The 24,650-nt window shown below is 37.3% G+C and overlaps 1 protein-coding gene across 3 annotated transcripts in view; it reads right to left on the bottom strand.

Annotated features, from left to right (window-relative positions):
* The window catches only part of LOC137962002 (nuclear pore complex protein GP210), a 60,473-nt gene that overhangs the window by 20,140 nt on the left and 15,683 nt on the right, over positions 1–24,650 (bottom strand). For all 3 annotated transcript variants that reach the window (XM_068808687.1, XM_068808689.1, XM_068808688.1), the window contains 15 exons: positions 17,166–17,277; positions 16,437–17,020; positions 16,213–16,336; positions 15,574–15,851; positions 7,698–7,817; positions 7,540–7,602; positions 3,871–4,062; positions 3,242–3,301; positions 2,996–3,064; positions 2,623–2,769; positions 2,363–2,482; positions 2,054–2,173; positions 955–1,110; positions 803–865; positions 657–727 (listed from right to left, as the gene is read on the bottom strand). In XM_068808687.1, the coding sequence (XP_068664788.1) occupies positions 657–727; positions 803–865; positions 955–1,110; positions 2,054–2,173; positions 2,363–2,482; positions 2,623–2,769; positions 2,996–3,064; positions 3,242–3,301; positions 3,871–4,062; positions 7,540–7,602; positions 7,698–7,817; positions 15,574–15,851; positions 16,213–16,336; positions 16,437–17,020; positions 17,166–17,277 (2,279 nt within the window). The remainder of the gene's footprint in view (positions 1–656; positions 728–802; positions 866–954; positions 1,111–2,053; positions 2,174–2,362; positions 2,483–2,622; positions 2,770–2,995; positions 3,065–3,241; positions 3,302–3,870; positions 4,063–7,539; positions 7,603–7,697; positions 7,818–15,573; positions 15,852–16,212; positions 16,337–16,436; positions 17,021–17,165; positions 17,278–24,650) is intronic.

Here is a 24,650-nt window from a genome sequence, read left to right as displayed (position 1 = left end):
AAATGCAAACAAGGAACATGCAAAGGAAAAAATAATGCTAACTCAGAAATATGGCATTTGAATCTTACACTGAAAGAATTAGAAGTGTATATGGTAGACATTTCATCATGATAACACATGTACAAGGAAGAAATTTCATCATGACAGCACACAGAACTCGCTGGCAGACATTTATAAAGAAGAACCTAAAGACTGATATGCCTATTCAAATGATCGGACTGAAGTTTTTTTTTTTTTAATGTTGAACACCATACCCTGGTGACACTTGAACTGATGACCTCTCTGAGTCAAAGGCCTAATCCACTCAGACTAAAGAAGTAGATCAAAGGAACGAGCAAAAAAATGAATTTGCCTTTTTACTACAACAAATGTGTAAACAGTCAACCTAAATGACAATTAAGACTATACTAGGAACTTGATGGATTCACTTTCTACTCCCTAGCAATACCATGAGCAGAACAAATGAGAAATCATGAGATGACAAGACAACAAAGATTATGGATTTTTTCCTGACGTCTACCCAGAGTATCCTAACTGGATAATATAACAGATTTCAAAGAGTTCTAGTCACTTCACAAATGGACCACCACTGCAATGCTCATGTATACTAGAATCAAATAACCATTGTAAAAGAACTGAAGAATATACAAACTGACCTTCCAAACACTACATTCATGAAACCAAGATCATTATAATTAGATGGTCCCAGCGTTTGAAAGCTCAACACCTATAAACAGCAGGAACCTGATCAGTCCATGGCCATGGTAAAATAAATGGAACTAGAATTAAGAAACAGGGGGACCTGGTCATTGTCAATTTTCCACTCGTAATTCTTGCAAAGCTCATAGAAGGAAAATAAATTGCCCTGAGAAAAAAAAATCAAATTAGCAGAACAGCAGAAAAACAGAGCTAATAGATACTTCCACTTATTCTTTTTTCACATTTTCCACTTACCTCTGCAGAAGAAATAAAAAGTTTCATATCATGACCAACACCAAGCTTTTCACTTTGAAGATTCAAAACCATTTTGGATGGGATTCCAACTTCCACCCTTCCATATGCCTGACAAATCATTGCACCTTCATGCCCATAAGCTGTAGCATGTATGCTCTGACCAAGAAAGATTGCAGTGACTAAACAGATGCTATAAATTTAGAAGATAACAACTCAAGCGAAATTAAAATTCTGAAGGAACAGATATAAGAATAACACATCAGGATTGCATAAAAAGGTATGTTTTTAAACTTCTACAAAAGAAGTATGATTAAAGGAATGATTATAGAGGCAGCACTGAGCCAAACCGGCTCACAAATCACTCGAACTCGGCTAGGAAAAAGCTCAGCTTAATTCATTTTTACTTGAGCTCGGCTCGAGCTCAAACTTGGAAGAAGGCTCATTAAATATAACAAAACGAACTTGAGATTTTTCAAGCTCGGCTTGTTAGCTTGTGAGCCAACTCGTTAGCGTATATTTTCTTACAAAAATACCCTTTTACCCTAATTGCTCTTGATAGTTACCTCTTTAGTTGGCTAATGATTTCTCTTATTTACCTCAAACCTCAAAGACAATCGGTCATTCAGCCCTTTCGGGTCCCTCAACATCCGGTGTTGCTACTTGCCAATGGAATAGACACTATTGATGTAGAAGTTTGCTCTTTTTATTAGGCCTATTAAGCTGGTTATTATACATCACTATGCTCTGTTGCAAAGCCTTGGGCTTTGCTACAACAGTGTGCAATTCAACGGTACTAAATTCATCATCGAATTCTCTCCATTCATTTTTTTAGTTTTAAATATATGTTAAGCTCGAACCCAGCTCAAGCTCGAGTTCAAATTAAGGCTTGAAGCCCTAAGTCAAGCAAGCTCAAACCTGCACAAGTTTGAGCTTCAACACACACACAAAAAAAAAAAAAAAATTGTCAAACAATTTTTGGAGAAATCTGATAGCTACCTCTTTTGCCAACAGGACTCGCATTTGGAAAAAATTTACAGTGTTTTTTTGTTAACAAAATAATAATAATTATAATATTTATAGTATTAACAAAAAAACTTACAGTGTTTCCTTCAGAAACTGCTGAAAGCCTTCCTGAAGATCTATGTACTTTGGCAATTTCATCATCCATTGAAACATACTCCACCACTGCTCCAATCATAGGTCCTCCCCTTACGGTAAGCTACAGCAAGAAATGAGGCTTTAATTTCGTATGGTCCCAGAAGGTCCAATAGGCAAAAGAAAAAGAGTTGAGAACAATAGTTGGAACTATATGGCAAATGCTATGGAGGCTACATAAGAATCTACTTTTGTTTAAATGGTTTATTGAGTATGTAATACAAATAGAATACTGTTATCCTAGAACACATACCACATATGATGCACCTGGTGAAAGGAAAATGTCTTCTGGAAGCAGTTGTAGTGGTGCATACACTTCCACCTTAACAAGTTGGCTTAATAATTCATGTCCCGACTGTCGCCTTGCAGAAACCTAAATATCCGAGAAACAGACAAAAATAATAATAAACAATGAATGCAAACTTGACAGGAGCTGATTTCAGGAATAGATCTATATTCAGTTATTCATGTGCATCTACAGTGTTTACGACATCTGAGAGATAAGAAACTTACATGAAGAGTGGTAACCCCAAGTTGTGCCGCTCGAATAAAAAATGTCGGCCCCTGAATCTCCTCACAAACAGGTCTAGAGAAGCCATCTTTGTCAACAAGATCAAGTACGCCATCCTCAATATGCACATGAATATGCATATTGACATACTTCAGAAAAGCAAAGTTAACACGAGTCTAAGATAAACAAATTGATAATATTTTTTTGCACTTAACAGGGACATCATCACTGAGATGGTCAAGATATTTCCTGAAAAAAGACTAGTTGAAAGGCTAGGATTGGCCCACTACATTGTCCAGTAGACCATCAATAGTATGACCTGTCCGATGGCAAATTTCCAACTTCAAGAGTGTCTAACTATTAGCTAATTCTAACCTGAGAAGGGTCAAAGATGCTTCCATCACGGATGCCAGCTAACACATCAAACTGTTGAATAGTTCCTTCCTACAGACACCATTCAAAAGCCTTCAAAAAGACGGCTATAAAAAATTTTAGGTATTGATAAATTCAACCCATAAAAGTCTGTGAGACCTTCATAAGGTGTAGATGTATACAATCAAATGGGTTAGAAAATACCTATGTACAAACATTTAAATAATTTATGCAAGAGATGTAACATACCATGAGGCTGATTTCTTCTTGAGAAACAATCTTAAACCAGTCAACATCTGCCACTTGGACCTGTCAGTATAGCAAAGTTCTCCAAGTAAATCACCAACAAGTAGAGCTAGTATCCCCCAAGGAATTCCCCTCTATTTATTTCTTTCTTTTTTTTTTTTTTTGGTTTGAGGACTTATGTCCAAGTAGTGAATCACACAATCAGTGGGTGATGAGAGCAAATGAGATTATGAAATGAGTCACTTCTATTTCCTCATCTACTGTTTGCACCTTTATCTTTTTCTTAGTGTGTACATTTCATTGCGTCCTTAAAAGTTTATCAGCACATCCACCTCAACAATCACATCACTGCCACCATCATCTTCTGTTTATGTTTAAATACTTGTAATTTCTTCTCCATCAGTTAAAAAAATATCATTTATGTGATAAGCATAGACTGATCTGACATCTAGACCATAAAATTAAGGATGCATAAAAAATTCTGTCTGAGTAGAATCGAGAACAACAAAGTACTAAATGCACATAAAAAGGTCCAACAAGACCAAGAAAAACAATTTTGTCTCTGGACAATTCCTTCAATATGCCCCAACACAAATTGCGATATTTGGATGAAGCCAGAAAAAATAGTTTACCATGGAAGAGGCGGCAATAGCAGGAGTGAGTCCTACATCGTGAACAGTGATAAGGGCAGTTCCCAGCCCCTTGGGGCTAAGCCTCAAGCTGGAGCAATGGGTACTTGCCGGTGGTTGAATTATCTCCACAACATTGGAATCATTCACCATAGCCTCAAGAAAACAGGTCCCGCCAATAATAGACAACTTTGCCTATAATATCAAATATACAAGAACCCATAGTATGAAAATAAAAATTAAAAAAGTACTTGCATAAAATACGCATCCAATGAGTTCAAAACTAGATGAGCAAATGCGATTAGCATCTAATGAACAGTAAACCAAACGTATAAAATCTGCAGTTGTACAATGCAACAAGAACAAATGCCTATTCATAGATTTTTTGTTCCACAGGATCAGAGTCCAGGTAAAGAGGGAGAAGAACCTTCCCCACTCAAATTAAATTTCTTCTATAGCCATCTCTCAACATAAAGTTAGTTCTTTTTCTTCAATCATATATCTAAATTCAATGACCCATCCAGATGCAGCAGTTCCACTGGCTGTTTAACAAGGGGTTCATCCAGCTTTCTGCAAATCCTGATTTTTGCCTTAACAAACCTGGTAAGCCCTCAAGTTTAAGTGGCCAATCTGGCCCGGTTGTTACAACTATGCACCCAACATCTAAGAATCTATAGATCATATTTTCCTGAACTTTCAGTTTGCAAGGGACATTTGGTATTCATATATGAGAAAATTTGGACTTTCAATATGTTTGCCAGTAACTTTAATGATTGGTTGGCTAAACTTCTTTCTCTTTTCAATGCCATCATTGGGGAAAACTCTTTGAAAATAGTAGCTGCTGATCTTTTGTGGGGCTTGAGGCCTGAGAGAAATAATAGATCCCTCTCAGGATATAAAATCATCGGGTACCGTGGTTGATCAGTCTATAAAGATGGTGCTCAGATGGACTCAACTAACAGATGACTTCATGGATTATCTACTTTGAGGTACAACTGGAAAAACATTGCGTTTAAGTGATTAGCAAGGCAGAATTATTACACTACAAGAATGGAAACCTCCCCCAATGAGATTCTTGAAGTTAACTTTAACTCTGCGATATTGTCTTGCATCCTCTCTACACTCCCTCCCTGAAAAAATTGTCTACTCACCGTCGGAGAAAACTAATAAAAACTTTTGGCATCTATCCTTCTGCTCCATTATTTGGAGAGTTAGGAACAAAGGTACCGACAGATCTTTGAAAGTAAGCAAAAATCCACAGGCCGCAACCCACTGTGTGCTATTCTGGTCAAGTAAACTCCATGGCACCTCTCAAACCTCTCACATCCCTAGTACTATTATAAGAAGACATTGGAAGGAGGTAATCAATACCTCGAACTAAAGGATGGCCAATGCAACGCTTGGAGTATTCCTCTTGAGGGATGCCTTAAGCTCAACTTTGATGGCAGCTCATAGGCCAAGTGGGGTCCGACTAGTGAGGGTGGTATGCTCAGAGACTCCTCAACTAATATCCTCATTTACTCTGCCCATTTCAACCATGGGGACGCAACTATGGCAAAGTTGAAAACCTTACTTCAGGGCATCCGGCTCTACATGGGAAGGTTTGCCACACCTTTCATTGTAAAAGGGATTGTCATAAGTTGGGCTAGTGAGAAGAAACACCCTCCAGAGAGCTTCTCATTGTAACTTGATGAAAATTTGAACTCTTTGGCTAAGGAGGGAGTTTCTTGCAGCACCTAGCTGTAGGGGACTCCTTCCTCCTTTGACTCTCCTAGGTTCTCCTTTGGGTGTGCTTCCTTTTTTCTTTCTCCTTTTTGCTGATTCTTTTGTATTCCTAGTTTGTGTACTCTCAGCTCCCCGGAGAGCCCTCTGAATACAACCCTTCTTCTTATTGTTATAATAAAATTAAACTAAACTTTGACCAGAGTTCAAAAGGAACCCAGGGCCTGGCAGGGTTGGAGTAGTACAAGATAATGATGGCTAGATATTACTGTCTTATTCTGGTCCACTTGGCATAGAAGATTCTAAAAAAGCGGAATTGTGATCCATAGAACAATGCTTACTACTCTATTACAATCTTTTTTTTATTTGAAATGGAGAATATTTCAATAAGCAGGAAAAGAGGAGACCAAGAATCAAACCCCAAGGGGAACAGAGTCCCCAATTACAAGGGCAGATCTATGAACACCTAATATTTCATTAAGCAGGAAAAGGGGAGAGAAAGACTCAAACCCCAAGGGAAACAGAGTCCCCAATTACAAGAGCAGATCTATGAACACCTATTTTTTAAGAAATGATCTATGAGCACCTGCCTTAGCCAAATCATCAGCTAGATGATTAGCCAATCTTACAAAATGATTCACCTTACATCAAACCCCACATAAAGATGAAGGATATCATTAAAAAAGAAAAAAAAAATGAAGCCGCCAAAAAGGAGGGGAGGAGGAGGGGGGGAGGTTCAATTACAATGTACATGGAATTATATTCCTAGATCCGCTAATCACTTAGCGGATAAACAGGCTAAAACTGGTGTTTTTCTTCAACATCTTGTTGTGGAGGAAGGTCATGTTTAGTTAGGTTTGTATCTCTCTCTCTCAGTAATATACTTTCACATTTTTTCCTCAAAAAAAAAAAAAAAAGAAAGGAGGGGAGGAACCGGTACACCAAGAAATGACTGTAGAAGAATCTCCTTCAACTAAAAGAGGTTCATGAAAACGCTGAACATATATGCAAGTGATTTGGCTAGGTGTAATTTCATGAGAGAAAGGAAAAAACAAGCCGCCATCAAGGTTTGAAAAGAAATTGCTAAAAATTAATGATCTCATTATCTCAAAAGATTGCTCATGGGAACATATTCCACGCTCAGCAAATTCAATAGCCAATCAACTAGCAATGGAGAGCAAAGGAGGATACGATCATGCAACAACTAGTGGTGACTTTGACTCCTAATCATTGACATTAATTGATTTTGTATTTGTTGGAAGATGAAGGCGTATTATACAAAAAAGATTTCATACATCATTTGCAGCAAGCTGGGAGTTCATGCTGTTCTCTCACCCCCAGCTTGAGGGAGAGTGTTGGAAGACAAGGCCCAAGCCCACACGACCAAAGAAAGCCTACACATCAAAGTGTATAAGAAGATGGGCCCAAGCTCATAAGACCAAGGAAGACCCATGGATCCAAGAGATAATGAAGATGGGCTCAAGGCCCATAGATCAAGGAGAAGGCCCATATGCCCACACACATTGATGGTAGGAAGGTAAATAAAGGGTCATCTCATAGAGATGGCATTGATGTAATTATGTTAAAGTTCCAGGGTTAAAACCCTAAACCTAAGTTCAGGGGTATTATTGTAATATTGTAGTTTCATAAATATATAAATAGAGCTTCAGGGGGAGGGTAAGGAATAATCAATTCCATAACCCATCTGCCTCCTGTTTTCTCCCAATGGGTTTCTTTCCCTTTTTTCCATGAGCTAAATTCATGGAGTCCTGAAAATCAACATGGTATCAAAGCTTTGATTTTCAGGACTCCAACTATGGTTTTTTTTTCTTTTCCTGTTTTTGTATATGAAATTTAGTGCAATCAATTTTTTCACAACATTCAAAAAAAAATCTAAGAATCTGAGAGAAGTGAGAACAAGGAAGAAGAAAAAAAAGGAAACATCTATACCTTTGCATGAGGATCAAAAAACAATAAGATTGACTGTGGAATAATTCTCAGGGAAGAAACCAACTGTATCCACCAATAATAGCAACGAAAAAGTCAGGGACAAAGGAAAAAAATTAGTAACTAATACTAGAAAAATATTAGGAACTAAGTAGACAGACCTGTAAACGTACACCATCAGTGAGATCCTTTTTTGAACTTTCTAGCAGGAAAGACACCTCATCCAAGAGATGAATGGGGGTTGCACCAGATAGGCCCCTTACTGTAGCTTGAACAACACACTGAGAATAAATTATTTTAGAAACATCTAAATGAGTTTAAGTGAGGGAAAAAACATGATATGCCTTCATGAAATAAAATTAAAAAGAGCAATCAATTTCACCTCATAATCAGATTGCTGATATTTGCAGTTGTATTCAGATTAAATGGATTTATGTATTGGGATCTGCGAATGGTGTGGCAGACAAATTAGCAAAAGAAGGATCCATGCTTCAACACCGCCATGTGAATATGGATCCCCCTTAGGTGCTCTTTGTTCTCTTTGTCCTCTTTGTTTTTTATTAATATTTTCACAATTTTCGAAAAATAAAAAAATAAAATTGAACAAAGAAAAGAAATTGCCAGAGAAGCACGAAAAGTCTTTTTTCTAAGAAAATACTAAAACAAGACAGCAAGGTACTTCACACTCTACATGCATTCTGTTCGTACAAGTCTATGCAAGCTCACACAAGGTCAGCCAGAAAAGTAGTTGTATCATTTTTTTACAACAATAAGAAAACTTATACCAATAAGAAAAACTCCCCTAAGAGAAAGATACATCAAAGCCAAGAAAGTACAAAAGAGAAACCAAAAAAATCTATAAAGAAATGGGAAAGGCTCCCAACAGCAAGTCGCAAGAAAATCAGTTAAATACCATGTTGATGCATTCCAAGAAAAGAGAGTTTTAAGTAATTTTGACCTTCTGATTAGGCCAGTATGTGCAAGAGTTAATTTCCTGCACAAAAGTGTCTTCGACTCATTTGGTTTCAGTAAGTAGGACTATGTATTCATTATTTGTATGGTCTCTTGATTAATGAGCCCATTACTGTAATTAGTTGGGCTTCAGAAAAGAAAATTCTTCCAGGGAGATCTTAAAATGTTGAAAAATATATGATTTAGGGAGAAAATAGAGGAGAAAAGAGGAGAAAAAGTAGCCTGGAAGAACAGTAGCCATGCTGCCTTGGAGACTGTGCCAAAAAGGCATGCCCTCCTCTTTTATAATCAGGGTTTTAAGTGAAATTTTAAAAAAGACAAAAATGTCTCTCAATACTCAAAAATACATATCTCCTAAAATACATGTCAAATTGAATGGAAATTGAACCAGTGATAAAGTAAAATATTGTCTACTTAATAGCTATACTATAAGACAAAAATGTAATATGGGAAAAGTGGCAAATGACCAAAATACCCCTGGACTGGTATTTTAATACTCCCCCTCAAGCAGGAGAGTAGATATCAAATTATCCCAGCTTGTCACTGATGGACCCATCTTCACGTCTTCCCAAAGGCTTGGTAAATATAACTCCCAACTAGTCTAAAGATTTTACATAAGTTATCACCTTTCCCTGCCTAACTACATCTCAAATGAAGTGGCAATCAACCTCTATATGTTTTGTTCTCTCATGGAATACAGGGTTGTTGGCAATAAAAATAGTTGTCTGGTTATCACAATTCATAACCATAAGCTCAGGTAACGTAAAGCCAAATTCAAGAAGAAAAAACTAAATCCGCATAAGCTTACTAACTGTGTGAGTCATTGCTCAATACTCGATCTCTGCACTAGACCTAGCCATAATTGTTTGTTTCTTACTTTTCCAACTTACCAGGTTACCTCCAACAAAACAACAATACCCTGATGTAGAACATCTATCCATCTTACACCCAACATAATCGACATCTGAATAACCAAGTACATCAACTTTCCCACTCTGAGTATACAAAAGACTTTTTCCAAGTGCACCTTTCAAGTACTTTAAAATCCTCTGAGTAGCTTCTAAATGGACTTCCTGGGGATATTCCATAACTGGCTCACAATTCCCACAACAAATGAGATATCCGACCTGGTAATTGTAGCATAGATCAGTTTACCTACTAACCGTCAGTATTGAGTTTTATCCTTGAGTGTATGACCTTGGGTGTCATGTAGATTATAATTAACTTCCATGGGGGTGTCTATGGGTTTAGCACCTAATAAACCATACTCATGTAACATATCCAATATATATTTTCTTTGAGAAAGAACAATACCTCGCTGGCTACAAGCGACTTCAATGCCAACAAAGTACTTCAGAAAGCTCAAATCCTTTGTCTGGAAATGTGTGGCCAAATACTGTTTAACTTCTATAAAACCAGCAAGATCATCACCAGATAACACAATGTCAACTACATAGACAAGCAAAACCACCATACCAATCTTCCTTTTTAAGTAAGAACATAGAATGATCACAATGGCTCCTATAGTAGCCAAACTGTAGTACCACAACACTAATTCTTTTAACCAAGCTCGTGGACTCTGTTTTAAGTCCATAAATAGTCTTTTGCAGCTTACACACCTTTCATGTCTCCCCTTGGGCAACATACCCAAGATGTTGATCCATATATATTTTCTCATGTAGACACCATATAGAAAGTCATTCTTCACATCAAGTTGAAAGAGAGGCCAACCCTTATTAACAGCCACAGATATTAAGATATGTACAGAAGTAAGTCGAGTCATAAGAGAGAAAGTCTCAAAGGCATCAACTCCAAAAGTTTGTGTATACTCCTTTGCCACTAGCCGAGCTTTATACCGTTCAATAGAGTCATCAACATTATATTTGATAGTATAAACCCAACAACACCCCACAATAGCTATTTCGACGGGTGGATCTCATAGACGCCATATTCTTCAAGACAGCAAAGCACTCATCTCATCATCCATAGCTTGTTTCCATTCTAGAGAGCACAAGGCTTCCTGCATTGAATGAGGTATATGGGAAGTAGACAATGACATAGCAAAGGACTTGAAAAATGGGGACAAAAAATCAAGAGACACATATTTAGATATCGGATGAGAAGTACAAGATCATTTACCTTCTCATAGACTAATAGGCAAGTCAAAATCAGAGACCACTAGTTCTACAAGCAATGAGAAAGTTGGTGGATAATGAGAAAAGAGTTTTGTAAATGTAACCGTTGGAGGCACTGCAGGAGCACGAGAACGATGGTTGTAAACACAGAGAGACAATGAAGAACTCGATGAAGCAAGTACATCCAAAACTGTAACAAGAATAGGACTATCTGAAGGAGACTCAGGTGCGACAAGAAGCTCAGTAGAGGATGAAAAATATGAAGTATGTTCAAAAAAACATCAACTGACACATATGTCTTCTGTCAAGTAGGATCATAACATTTGTACCATTTTTGTCAACAAGAATATCTCAGAAAAACACATTGATAAATTGAGGTGACACATTATCAACTGAAGTTCCAATATGAACAAAACAAGTACATCCAAAAACATGAAAAACCACATCAAACAATTTACAATTTAGCTTTAAAACATGAAGAAGAACTTGAACATTAAAAACAGATGAGGGCATAAGAATAATCAAGTAGCATAAGGCTAAAATTGTATCTCCCCAAAAAGATTTAGGAACATTCATATGCAGTAATAGTGTCCTTGTAACCTCAAGGAGATGACTATTTTTACATCCAGCCACCTCAATTTGTTGTGATGTATAAGGGAATGACGTTTGATGGGTAATACCATGAGAAGCACAAAATATTGAAAATTAATGATTAAGATATTCCAAACCATTGTCAATACGAAGCACATGAACGCAGGCACCAAATTGATTCTTTATTTTATTTAAAAATTTGAGGAATACATCAAATACTTCATACTTCTCCTATAGGTGATACACCCAAGTTAATCTACTAAAATTATCAATAAATGACACAAAATACTTAAAACCAAATGGGCTAGGAACCCAACACGGACCCCATACATCTGAGTGAACTAATTCAAACAACTTCTGCTTTGACTAAAAATAATTGGGAAACTAGAGCGACGATACTTTCCCAACTAACAGGACTCGCAATCAAAGGAAATATCGGTTGGCAAGGAAGGAAAAAAATGACGTAGCTTAACTGGTGACTGGTGATGGATGTCCCAAGTGCAGATGCGACAAGTAAGAAGCATTTGTAGCAGTGAGTGTCACATCTCGAAAACTGATACATCATCCAACATGTAAAGAATTCCCTTCTCATGTCCTAAACCAATCATCCTTTCCTAGAAAACACATGAGGTAGGATAAAATGTTACTGAACAATTTAATGATTTAGTTATATGATTCACAGACAAAAGGTTTACTGGAAATTTTGGTACAAACAAAACATAATCTAAAGATATATGTAGAGTAGTGTGAATTGTGCCTTCCCTCTGAATGGGAGAGGTGGATCCATCAGCTAAAGTAACTTGACGATACGAATGAGATGGATTAATAAACTTAGACAAGGAGGGCATACCTGACATGTGTATAGAGGCTTCTGAATCAATGATCTAAGAGGGGGGATGAGACACAATCAATATAGTCATACATGTACTAGCCATCGTGGCACTCGTTACGAAAGGAGGAGTCTCAATAGCTTGAGAAGCAGTCAGTTGACCCATTCGCTGTATTAATTGCTGAATATCCTCATAGGATCTAATGTGTCAAGAGACGTCCTTATCTGTGACTATAGAATTGGCCCAGGTAGGCTTACCAAATTTTTCTTCGCATTTCTCAAAAATATTTTTTTGCTTTGAAATGGATGTATATATATTAACAGTGAAAATTTACAAAGGAAGAAGGAGAAAATCCCTAACAACTAGAGATTGTAGGGTTGCTCCCTGCTTGGCAAGCACATCTGCTGCTGAATTTGCAAATCTCGGAATGTGAGACCAAATACAAGAAAATAGTGAAGCAATTTCTAGAATCTCTCGAAAAATGTCCCAATGGCGCCACAGGGGAGAGGATGCACAATCGCACCAACCAATAACCACCTTCGAGTCCTCTTCAATGTGGAGCGGGTCACTGCAGTTGTCTCTAAAAACGCGAAGCCCATTGAGGAAGTCATGGAACTCAGCCAATGTTGAGTTAGAAATGTCTAATGGGCCAGCAAGCATTTCTCAAAAATATGATTAGTCCTACAATGAACACATTTTTTATCCCCCTGATCTTTTCGGCCACGGCGACGGGTAGAAGAAGAGCGACCTCTACCTCTATTATTACCACCACGAAACTGACCAGCAGGTTTACCAATAGAAGACAGAAGATTAAGAGCAGCTGCTTCTGAGAGAGCTCCACCTGACTCATTTTTATTTACCATTGCACCTTCAACTAGAAAAACTCTGTTAAAGGTTTGCTCAAGGGTGGTCTCATCTTCATTGGCCAACAACTGGACTCGAATAACATCATATTCAGGCCCCAAACCATAGAAAAACCGGGCTACTTGAATCTGATTTTCTTTCTTACGAATATCTTCAACATTCGTAGTAAAAAGATGGAATGTACTAATCTCTTGTGGTACTCCCCTCATCTCAGTGAAATAATTTGTCACCGATTTACCTCCACGCTTTATATTAAAATACTTCACATATAACTCATAGATCCTTGACAAATTAAATTCTTGAGACACAATAGAAACCAATGTAGTCCACATTGCCTTAGCAGTACTATAATTCAAAATCTGGTCACCAAATTTGGACTCCATATTGTTGACCAACCAGGTCATTACTAAATTATCTTCTGCCACTCAATCTTCAATAATAAGCACCGGGGATCTTCCGTTATACACTTCTGACCCTCAAATACATCAAAACTGATATGGACCAGTTTACATAATTCGATCTATTCAATTGAATTGTAGTTATCAGAACAAGCTAAGAGAATTTCACATCTGAGCTCTCAACAATCCTCTGGACAGCAACTTGTATGCTGGAATCAGCCATCAAATATCACAAAACACCACAATTCAATACACTAGAGCATCAATGAGCCAAAAGGAAACACATTCCTAAAACTTTATGTTTACGCGGTCAAGTGAGCCTCACACCGAATTCAATTAGGGAAATTTGACACCCAATTCACTCAATTTCAAACTAATAGTTATCAACTTCAGCAATTAAAACCATAAATCGATGAAAGAATGACTTAATTGCAAGAAACCAGAATGATGCAAGCTATATGGATGATGATGCAAGCATTGGGTTGATGATGCAGGCAGATTTGAGGAATTTCCTCAAATTGGGTTCATCAAACACCTCTAAATCCCAAAAATCAATCAAATAGAAGCAGTAATCATTAGCCAATAGGCTAAGACAGGCAAAAAAAAAAAGGAAAAATTGGAATTTTTACCCTACCAGTCCAGAAATCTGGGAAAATTCTTCAAGGAGATTACTAAAAATGGAGAGAAGGTCCGAAAATTTGAAAGAAAGCTGCCCAAGACTTGCGTTGTTGCTCTAATACCATGAAAAATATGTGATTTGGGGAGAAGATGGAGGAGAAAAAGAGGCCTGGAAGAACAGTAGCCTTGCTGCCTTGGGGACAGTGCCAAAAAGGCATGTCCTCCACTTTTATAATCAGGCTCTCAAGTGAATAAATGAACAAAAATACCCCTCAATACTCAAAAATACATCTCCTAAAAGACATGTCTAAATTGAATGGAAATTGAACCAGTGACAAAGTAAAACATTGTCTATCTAGTTATACTATAAGACAAAAAAGTAATGTGGGAAATGACCAAAATATCCCTGGACTGGTATTTTAACAAATGTTTTGATGAAAATTTTGACTTGTGCAGCTCCATATCTATCTCTCGGCATCACACACCAAGAAATGCTAATGGGCTGGCAGATTCTTAGGCTAAAGAGGGTGCTTTTGGGCAACATCTTGTTGTTGGCAATATCTTTCCCATTTGATTGAGCTTCTGGTTTTGTTTTATTTTTGCTTGCTGCTGTAATTCCTCTTCTTCAGATGTAACTTTTCCTTTATTGGAGCTTCTTTAATGAAACCTCATTTCTCAGTGTTTAAAAAAAACTAACAAGTCCATTAGCTACAAAGTGAGGAGGGTTACCTTTGTACTTTCAAAGAGACACTAAGATGAGGAGCAAAACTACCAATTCGTAAGGGAATAAGAGGGAGCAGGATCTAATACCCATGTCTAACACCTCTCCCTCGTCTGAGTTACAAGCTTTGAAGAAACAATTATGCTTTCCCTCTCCATCCTCTAATTCCTCTGAGTTTAGGATCAATCACCAATCCCAGGGACAAAAATATAGCAATTCTTTACAGGACAGGTTCCAGTTGAAGAGCAAACTACCTGGTTTTTTCAATCTCCTACAGATCTTAAATGTAAACTTGGTCATAAAGGAAAGTATTGTTTAATGTCCACATAACATGTACTTAAACTTCATGAAAATCTGTACATTGAATGGGAGAGAGAGAAATTGAGAAGAGAGAATAAAGAAGAAAGAGAGGGCTGAAGAAGAGACGTCAGAATGGCCCTCCTTGGGGATCGTGCTTGACCCCGTCTTTTATTAAGTGAAAAATATGACAATTACAAAAATGCCCCTCTATACTTAAAACACACTTAACACCTTATATCTTCTATAATACATACTCAATCTACATGATAATTAAACCATAGATACATCTCAACGTGCTGAACAAGATGATGTCAAGATGTGGGACCTATGAACCTCCAACAATGTGTAATTACCAATATATCCTTCTGCTCATTTCTTAACACTTCACTTAGAACAAAGGCCAAAGATATAGCATCAACTAAAAGAAAAAGACACCAAAATTTCGACAAACAGAGAAACCTTCAGGTGCAGCTTGCATTATAGGCAGTCAAGTACCAACTAGACATCAACAAACAAATAAATCCTCCCAAGACCCTAGAGATTACAGTATGAGTTAGTAAGCATCCTGCAGATAAAGACGAGATAATCTCTTGAATGGATTGTTTTACCAGTCCTGTTGCATTTTGCAAAACCAAAAACCTCTCCCAATTGCATTCAGATCTTTCACGATGATCCGATTCCTTCCAGTATGCCAGTTGCTCACAGCCACTCAATTCCCACTGCAAGCAAAGAGATGATGAGTTTGCAAAGGCGCTGCCTGAGTCATGGACACCAACAGCAGCTACTCGGATAGTGCAGCTGTTTGCAACGCTAATTGGAGAAACACGAATTTTCCCTGGTCCACGATCAGCTTGAATAGCTGAACGTATAAAATCAGGTTTATTCACTGAAAAACATTTCAAAGAAGATATCAGATCTGTAACATGACAAGAAAAATCAGAATTCATCCGATAAGCCTCTAGCACAATCAAACCTATGAAAGAAGAGCATACAGTCAAAAATGCATTACACCATACTCAACAAACAACATTTCACTTGTCGATTTTCTCAAAAACAATTAAAGAAACTGATGTTACTGGATGCCTAATTGAATATGAGCCATATCCGTAACACCAACATTCTATTTGAAACAAGCATGAATCATCACTAAAGAAACTAATATTTAGGAAGGAGGCCCATGAGGATTAAAGGAAAAATAATGCCATGATTAAAGCTCAGATATTACAGAACAGAATGATAAGACCTACCAGGTTCATTTACAATGAGTGTGATCAAAGAAGGAATGCTACAAATGAGGAACACCTCTAAGTTTGCTACAGCAGGCTGAGGGTGTCCATCCCCAACCAAGTTCCCTCTTGAGAAAACCAGTTTCTGTTTCATATGCCATACAGATATTTTTATCTAGGGAACAAATCACCCAAAATAGAGAAAGATAATAGAGGAAACTAAGAATCAAACAATTTTAACTTACATAATTCCTTATTGTGTGGCATGAGATTCTGAACAGCCTTAAATTACCAGTTGATGCCTGATTAATTAGAGGTCCATCTTTGAGGGGCTTATCATCCTCAGTAAAAGCATCTACACTTTCAAAAAATTCAACTCCATGGTCCCATGGTTCAGGTCCACCCAGTAGTACTATATCTAGCTCTGTCCCAGGAACAAGATATAACTTGTCTATAAGAGTTTGAGCCATCTCCAAATCAATCCAGTAACCTCCAAATTCATTTCCATGCCCTGCCTGCTTTGCAACAAGTGGAGGGTATGCGGCTATAAGACAAGTTGCTTTAAGAATGATGGGCCCACCAAAGGACGGATCAGAAGTCTGCAGCTCTTTGGTAAGGGATGCATGCAGTGTGGCCCGACCAGTATTTAAAGCGTACAGGTGGGTCCATGCACATGGAGGCATAAAGGATGTGAGGTGGACAACTTTTGTTAGGGCATCATACTCAGATGGTTCTCCAGTAGTGTTCACAATTCTAAAGGACTCGCTTCCAGCAAGCACTTGCCATCGTATCAATGAACTAAAAGCATCACACCTAAAAAAATAGTGACCTGATAATACAAATACAACGAACAAACAAAGAATAAGAACTAATTTCAGATAGAAATGATACTTAACTTTCATAGGAAAAGAAAATTCAACTTTGGAAAAGGAAAAAGAATTTATTTTAACAATGACCGAGATCACATCAATCACCGTGAGCTGTTTTCATAGTCACTGCTGCCCGAAGGTGGCTCCCTACAACAGCCTCCACAGGAAACTCTTGCAGCATAATCATCGAAGCGGGAACAGAAACTTCAATAACCACCTAATAATGACAAGGAAGAAACAGATTTAAATAATGCAAAAACTGTGCAATATATACCCGCTTATTGATGGATTTTTCCTGGTGACATTTTTTCTTATTGAGAATAATGACAATTCCATTGAGGAGAAAGGAAAAGAGAAATAAAGATTATATCCAAGCCAGACAAGATGGCAGCAACAAACACATCAAACACAAAACAAGAAAACACAAGAAGAGAAAGAAAGAAATAAGAAAAGAGCCTAAACCCAAAAAATTAAAATCAGCCAGTATCAATTGGGTAGAAGCGTCTCTCAACAAGATTGAGGAAGAGAGAACCAATCCTTGCCAAATCATTTGCACTTCTCAAGGTATTAGGCCCACCCAAATGCAGCCCTTGAATTAAGTCATGGATCATTTGACACATGAGAAAGCCTCCAAGGGTAAAGATTAGATGAAAGCCATCCAACCACAACAGCAAAATCACCTTCAATGATGAGTGATAGATCAAAATTGTGCTTGTCAATCTGCACTCCACATAGTAATGCCCAGAATTCTTTATGTTTTGCCCAGAGTTCCAGGGTGATAAATGATAAAATATGTTTTGCCAAACCCTAAAAATATGTTTCCGACATGTGCCATTTCTTTAAAATTGCTTTTTTACAGCTTCAATCAAGTAAATCAAGCAGTCCTTTCAAAGATTTTGCCAATAAACATTTATATCAATCAGTATCCAAGTTACCATAGCAACTTGTAAATTGCAAGGAAGGCATTAAAATTTAATAACGTATCCATGTTTCTATAGAATTTAGGAATTAAAGAAGAGAGAGAGAGACAGAGAGGAGGGGGGGGAGGGGAGAGAACAGAATGCGCGAGAAAGAGGAGTGTGACAGAATTCCAGCACTTGTTAGAGGTCAGAAATCAACCTCTCCTTCTATTAAATACTCACTCAAGTTAAAATAAAGCAAAAGTATAAAAATAAACCTCTACACAATACCCTCTATAGCTCCCTACTTACAAGACATAAAAGACTGAAAACTGGACCATATAACTCCTATATGAAACAGAACATACTCCTATTCTAGAAGGATAATCTAGTGAGAATAAAATGACATAGTAGTCTTTACATATTATACAAAACTCCCTCTCAAACTGAAGCGTATATATCAAGAAGCCCTAGCTTGTTACAAAAGTTCCTAAAGCTTTTGAAAATACATGACCAGGCTGATCAGCAAACTGAACATATGGAATGACCACTACACCAGTCATCACAGCATAACAAATAAAATGACAATCAACCTCATCATGCGTGGTTCTTTCATGGAATACAGGGTTACCAAAAAAGAAGATGGTATCTTGGTTGTCACAATGCATCACCATAGAATTCTTGGTGGAGAATCCCGACCTTGTCAAAACTTATCTCTGCCATAAAAGTAGATTGACTCTATGAGCCATTACCCAGTACTCTATCTCTGCATTGTACTAGGCCACCAGATTTGTTTTTCTTGTTCTCCCAACTAATTAAGTTTCCTCCAAGAAACACACAGTAACCAATGGTTGACTTTCTATCCAACTTAGACACTTACGTAATCAGCATCAGAATATCCCACCATCTGCAAATGTTCACGAGGCTCATATAGTAAGTCTTTCTCTAGTGCTTCCTTTAGATACCTCCATATTCTTTATCGGGCCTCCAAATGAATCTTCCTAGTGTTTTTCATGAATTGTCTAATCATACTCATAGTTAATGAGATGCTTGACTGAGTCATAGAGGCACAAATTAGTTTGGCCAATTATCTTCTATACATAGTCTTGTCCTTGAGCACTAGATTGTTATCTTTTTTTATTGAGAAAGGTGATAATTTATTGCAGCAAGCACACAAAACAGATACAAATCAAGGGAGCACTCCCTTTACAACAAGGAATTGGAGGGAGACTTACTGTTTAACAAGATAATCAGTAAAAAGATTCGATGATCTAGGAATGTGAGACCAATTACAAACTATGAGAGGAACAATATCCATAATTTCATAAAAGACATCCCAATGGCGCCAAGGTGGAACAAGCTTAGCTCCCAACAAACTATACTCCTGTTACACAACTCTGACATACTTCCTCAATCTGCTATTATTTTCAACAGGCAGAACAAACTAGACTGTTATCTTCATAACGATTATGATCCACTTCTATAAGTGTCTCAACAGGCTTAGCTCCCAACAAGCAATACTCCCGTAACATATCTTTGACATACTTCCTCTATGTCAAGACAACTCCTGCCTTATTTCTCACCACCTCAATAACAAGAAAGTACTCATGGGATCTCAAGTCTTTCAATTGAAAATGTCTTTCAAGGTGTTCATTCACCTCTTTAATACCCCCTACATCACTACCTGACAATAATATGCCATCACATACACAATCAATACCAAGACCCCAAATGGTTTCTTTAGAATAAACAATTAGTGATCACAGTGACTCATAACAAAACCCTAGGACAACCACTTTGTAGAACATATCAAAACACGCCCTTAGACTCTACTTAAGGCCATAAAGAGCTTGTTCAACCTACACACCTTCTTAGTATCCCCTTGAGCAACATACCCAATGTTATGAGAGAAATTAAAATTTTCTCTTTCATTGAAATAAAATTATCAACATTTCAAAAAAAAAACAAAAAAAGAGAGAATTTAAATTAGTTTCGAAATTAAAAATTCGGAAGTGCATTTAGATCCTTTCATCTTCAACTTCATTTTCACATAGAAATTTCTCATGGTATCAAAGCCGAAAGTTTGATTTTTGCTATATTTTGTTTTGCAGTTAATTTTCTCATAATTTTTGTGCGTTATTTATTTTTATGTTTTTTCATTCAAAATTATTGTTTGCATTACTACGAGCATTTTGACTCTTGTTTCATCAAAATTCATTGAGAAATAGTTTATAATTTCGTGTTTTTCACCGACAGGCACCATGTTTTTGAATCATTTTTTATTGCAATATCGTGATTTTTTATTTAAATTGAAGCATTATTTTGAAAGAGGACTCAAATTCGAGTATTTTCCCTCTTTTTTGTCAAAATTCAACAAAAAATGATGGTGCAATTGAGTTTTTAAACTCTCTAGTTTGTTTTGCATCAAGAGGAACACGACAAGCCAGTGTGGCTCAACCTAATAGGCATGCTAATGAGAGCCACGTTGGCTCGCCCATCCTGATTCAGAAACCGATCGTTGGAACTATGCATACACCTGATACGATGGTCCCAGGTCCGCTACGCTTAACTGTGTGTCTATCCGACACGCTGGTTCGATTCTGACTAGAGGATCCGTTGTGCAATACTCGTTCCGCGTTGGAAAACCAACAGAGAATCCACCTAAACAAACCACATCCGCTTCAGTTTTCGCATCTCATTCCATTTCTCAGATCCGGATCCAACGAGCGATCCGAATACAAGATCCGACCCGTTTTGCTTTCTGTTTACTATTTTTGGTCTGGTTTTCTCGTTTTTCTACCCCGAACTAGACCAAACTTTGGTTCAATAAAAAAACTCTCATATTTTCCTCATTTTTATGAAATTTTCATCAATATTTTTCTTAAAAAATCTTTATTTATTGTTTTTAAAACAAGGGGGAAGAATTGACAAAGTATTTATTTATTGAATCAGTAAGGAGATTATTTTTTTTTGGTATTAGGAATAGAAGTTGTGTGATGGATACAATCTCATATCCTAAACCAATTTCAAATATCATATTAATATATTTTTATACACTATCTAATACTATTTCATCTCATTACATTATTTGCTTGTATAAAAAAATTATAGTCATTACCATCTCATCAAGATTTTCTCCATCCCATATGATACTTCATCGCACCATCAACAACACTAAGAACAAAAAAAGTCCCCTTCACAAGATGAAGGCTCTATCCTGCAAGACAGCAAGTTGTATTTCTTCTTACCCCCAATACAACTTGAAGGGGGAAGTTAAGAGAGAAATTAAATTAATTTTAAAATTAAAAATTCAGAATTAAATTATGTAATAATTTAGGAAATTATTGATAAATCAATCAGGAGATTGATTTGTCATGATTTCCTAAAATCAAGAGAAAGTCTTGATTGATTTTTATTTCTTAAATTAAGGAATTAAATAATCTTTTTTAGCCTATAAATAGGCTTGTATTGATTGTAAAAATTCATTCTGATTCAATTATTTTTCTCCCTCTCTCTTTTCGACTGTGAATTAGGCTCCTAGGGTTGAACCACATAAAATTGGTTGGTGCATTTTGTTCCTTTCACCTTCAATTTCATTTTCCCATATAAATTTCTCACCCAAAAGTTTTCTCTGTTAAGTTGTGGAGCCTAATTAACGCCTTACACTGAGTCGGTACACAAGTCGACCTTCACAATAAGGTCGTCATGGGGGTGGGAAGGGGGGCGGGGAGCCCCCCTCCCAGGGGTGTGAGGGTGGAAGCCCCGCCAGATTTACGATATATTGATTGTTGTTTTATTAAGGGTAGTTTAGGGATTTCACACTTGTAATCTGGTTGTCCTAATTTTTCCTTTATATTTAGGGGCGCCGCTATTAGGGTTTTATCATCACCCTGAGGAGGATCATCAATTACGGTCGAAAAAGGTTAGAGAAAAACCACTTGTAAGTGTGTGCGATTTCTCTTGTAAACTATATCATCTTCGTAGTGGATTACTGCAACGGCGGAAGACAGGACGTAGTCTCACCTTGAGACGAACCTATATAAATCTTGTTTGTATTCTCGTGCTTGCTTTTTCATTCTTCCGCGTTTATTATTATTACTCTTGTTAGTTTGGAATTAGGATGTCTAATTCCTAACATTCTCCATAAACATTTTTTCTTCCTCGTCTCCATACAAAAACAATTTATTTATTTCCAATTGAATATATTGCAAGCAGAAGAGAGAACACATACCTGACTAAAGAAGGCCTTCCTCCACAACAAGTTGTTGGAGAGAAACGCCTAATTTAGCTTGATTATCTGCTAAGTGATTAGCAAATCTAGGAATAAATTTCCATTTACAAGACAATTGGGAAATTAAAGTACATATATCCTCAAATAATTCCCAATGCATCCAAGGAGGTTTTGAGAATTCATACACCAATTGATAACAACCTTTGAATCTCCTTCAACACAGAGAGGGCCCACCAGCTTTTGCTTGAAGGGCTTTAAACCATTATACAGCACGAGGAGCTCAGCAATGGTTGAATTAGATATACCAATCGGTCCAGCATATGATAAAAACAAATTCCCTTTCTCGTCATGAATGAATCCTCCAAATTCAGCTGGTCCGGGGCAACCAAATCCATAGACCCCAAACAATGTGACCCACACAGCACGAGATTAGTATTTTGCCAAGCTTAAGAAGATGAGCGCGCTAGTAACAATGAGTATTGTGGATAATAGCGATTGAGATGGGCAGTATTGCAACTCAATTGTGTTTATGAGTTCGGTCCAAACCGAGTGGGCAAACTCGTAATGCAAAAGAATGTGATTTGCAGTTTCAAGGGTGAAATGATAGAAAAGGCATAAGGCGTCTCAAACACTATTTCCACGGCGAATTAACGAGTCCGAAGTCAAAATTTTGTTTCGGCATGCGGACCAAATAAAAAACATCACGTGAGGGGGAATGTGTAAGGACCACGCAAAAGCTGCTGGATGGCTTGGTTGAGTTGAGTGGAGAGAGACCAATAAGTGATAGGCTGAGGCAATAGAAAACGTACCTTGCCGGCATAGAGTCCAAATGAGAGTGTCAGGAGTATTTTTGAAGCGTACCGTCGAGAGACTCGTGATAAGATCTGCAGCTTCGAGAGCTTCGACGTCTGTCAATGCTCGTCGGAGATATAAGTTCCACTCAGGGCTAACCCTTGTTAACTGCCCTAGAAATCAAAATCAAAGAGATCTCAACGTTGCTACTAGAAAAAAGAATTTTAAATACATCATGCCATAGGTTTGACTATAGCTCTTAGCCACAAGCTTAGCTTTTTACCTCTCTATGGACCCATCTATCTTATACTTCACAGTGGAGACCCATCTACAACCCACATTGGCAGCATCTGAAGTGGGATTATAAAATGTCAAAGTGCTCCTCTCAGATGAGGAATCCATCTCCACATCCATGACCGCTTAGGAGAAGACAAAGCATCCAACATCAAAGAAGAGATAGCACAAGAGGATAATGACAAAGCAAATGTGAACAAAACAAAGAATCAAAAGAAACAAAGTAGGATATAAGATGTTTATTATTGGCCTGAACACCTTTTCAAAGAGCAATGGGAAGATCCAATTCACTTAATCAAGAGCCGCAAGCAAAGAGGAAACTAGCAAGTGTAAAAGAGAGGACCCTTTTGACGATGTCTTAGGAGGTTTCTTGTGCTTGTAAACTTGCAATTGAGCAATAATAGGCATGGGCTAGGAACATCCTCCACAGAAATAGTGACTACAAAATCCAAGTCAAGGAAGAAATAGAAGACTCGTCCAACTTGGAAAAATAGGGGACAGCCTCAAAGAAGGTGACCTCAGCAAGAACATAAGTTTTCCTTGTAGAAGGATTATCACATATGTATCCTTTTTTTAATATAAAAGTATCCAAAAAACACACACTTGACGGATCTTGATGACAACTTACCATAAGATGGACCAAACACATACACAGAACACAATAAACTAAAGAAACAAAGACAGAGAAAACAACCCTCTAGTAGGTTTAAGGACCTGCAATGGGATTTCCCCCTCCCCCTCAGGGAGGAGGGTGCCCTATTAATCAGGAAACAAATAGTAAAGATAGCATTGCCCCAATAAGATTTTGGAACTTATATTTGAAATAGCATGGTTCTTGTCACTTCTAATAAGTAACAATTCTTCCTTCCTACCATCCCATTTTGTTATGGGATATACACAAAATGACTAATGAATAATACCATTTGTTATATAGAAAGAATCAAATTTTTGGTTTACTGTAGAAAGGTATAAAATAGGAGGAGAGTAGAAAGAGAGATATGAGAGAGAAAGAGAGCACATGACTGCACTCATAGAGGAAAAAATTTCAACCACCTTCTTTTATTTCTTATTGAAGTAACTTAATGACATTTTACATAAATAGCCCTCATGACTTATATCTCTCTATCTCACTAATTACTCATGAAAATAACATGTAATCATAACTGAAAACTCAATCTCACTGTCACTCCAATAAACTCATACAATGTACATAGAATAACCAAAATAAGCTTACATGATATTTAGATTTTCCCCTCACGTTGGAGCATATATCAACAAGTCCCATTTTTTTACAAAATCTCTTAAACTTGTGCTTACACAAAGCTTTGGTAAATATACCATCAAGTTGGTCATCTAACCGAACATAAGGAGTGA

This window comes from Aristolochia californica, unplaced genomic scaffold (assembly GCF_029961685.1).
Source record: "Aristolochia californica isolate CCGP_79_NKW_82.1479 unplaced genomic scaffold, dmAriCali1.0.hap1 SCAF_4, whole genome shotgun sequence".
NCBI classification, from domain to species: Eukaryota; Viridiplantae; Streptophyta; class Magnoliopsida; order Piperales; family Aristolochiaceae; genus Aristolochia; species Aristolochia californica.
Note: the sequence above shows the minus strand (reverse complement) of the source record. Positions and strands in the feature narration are given on the sequence as shown.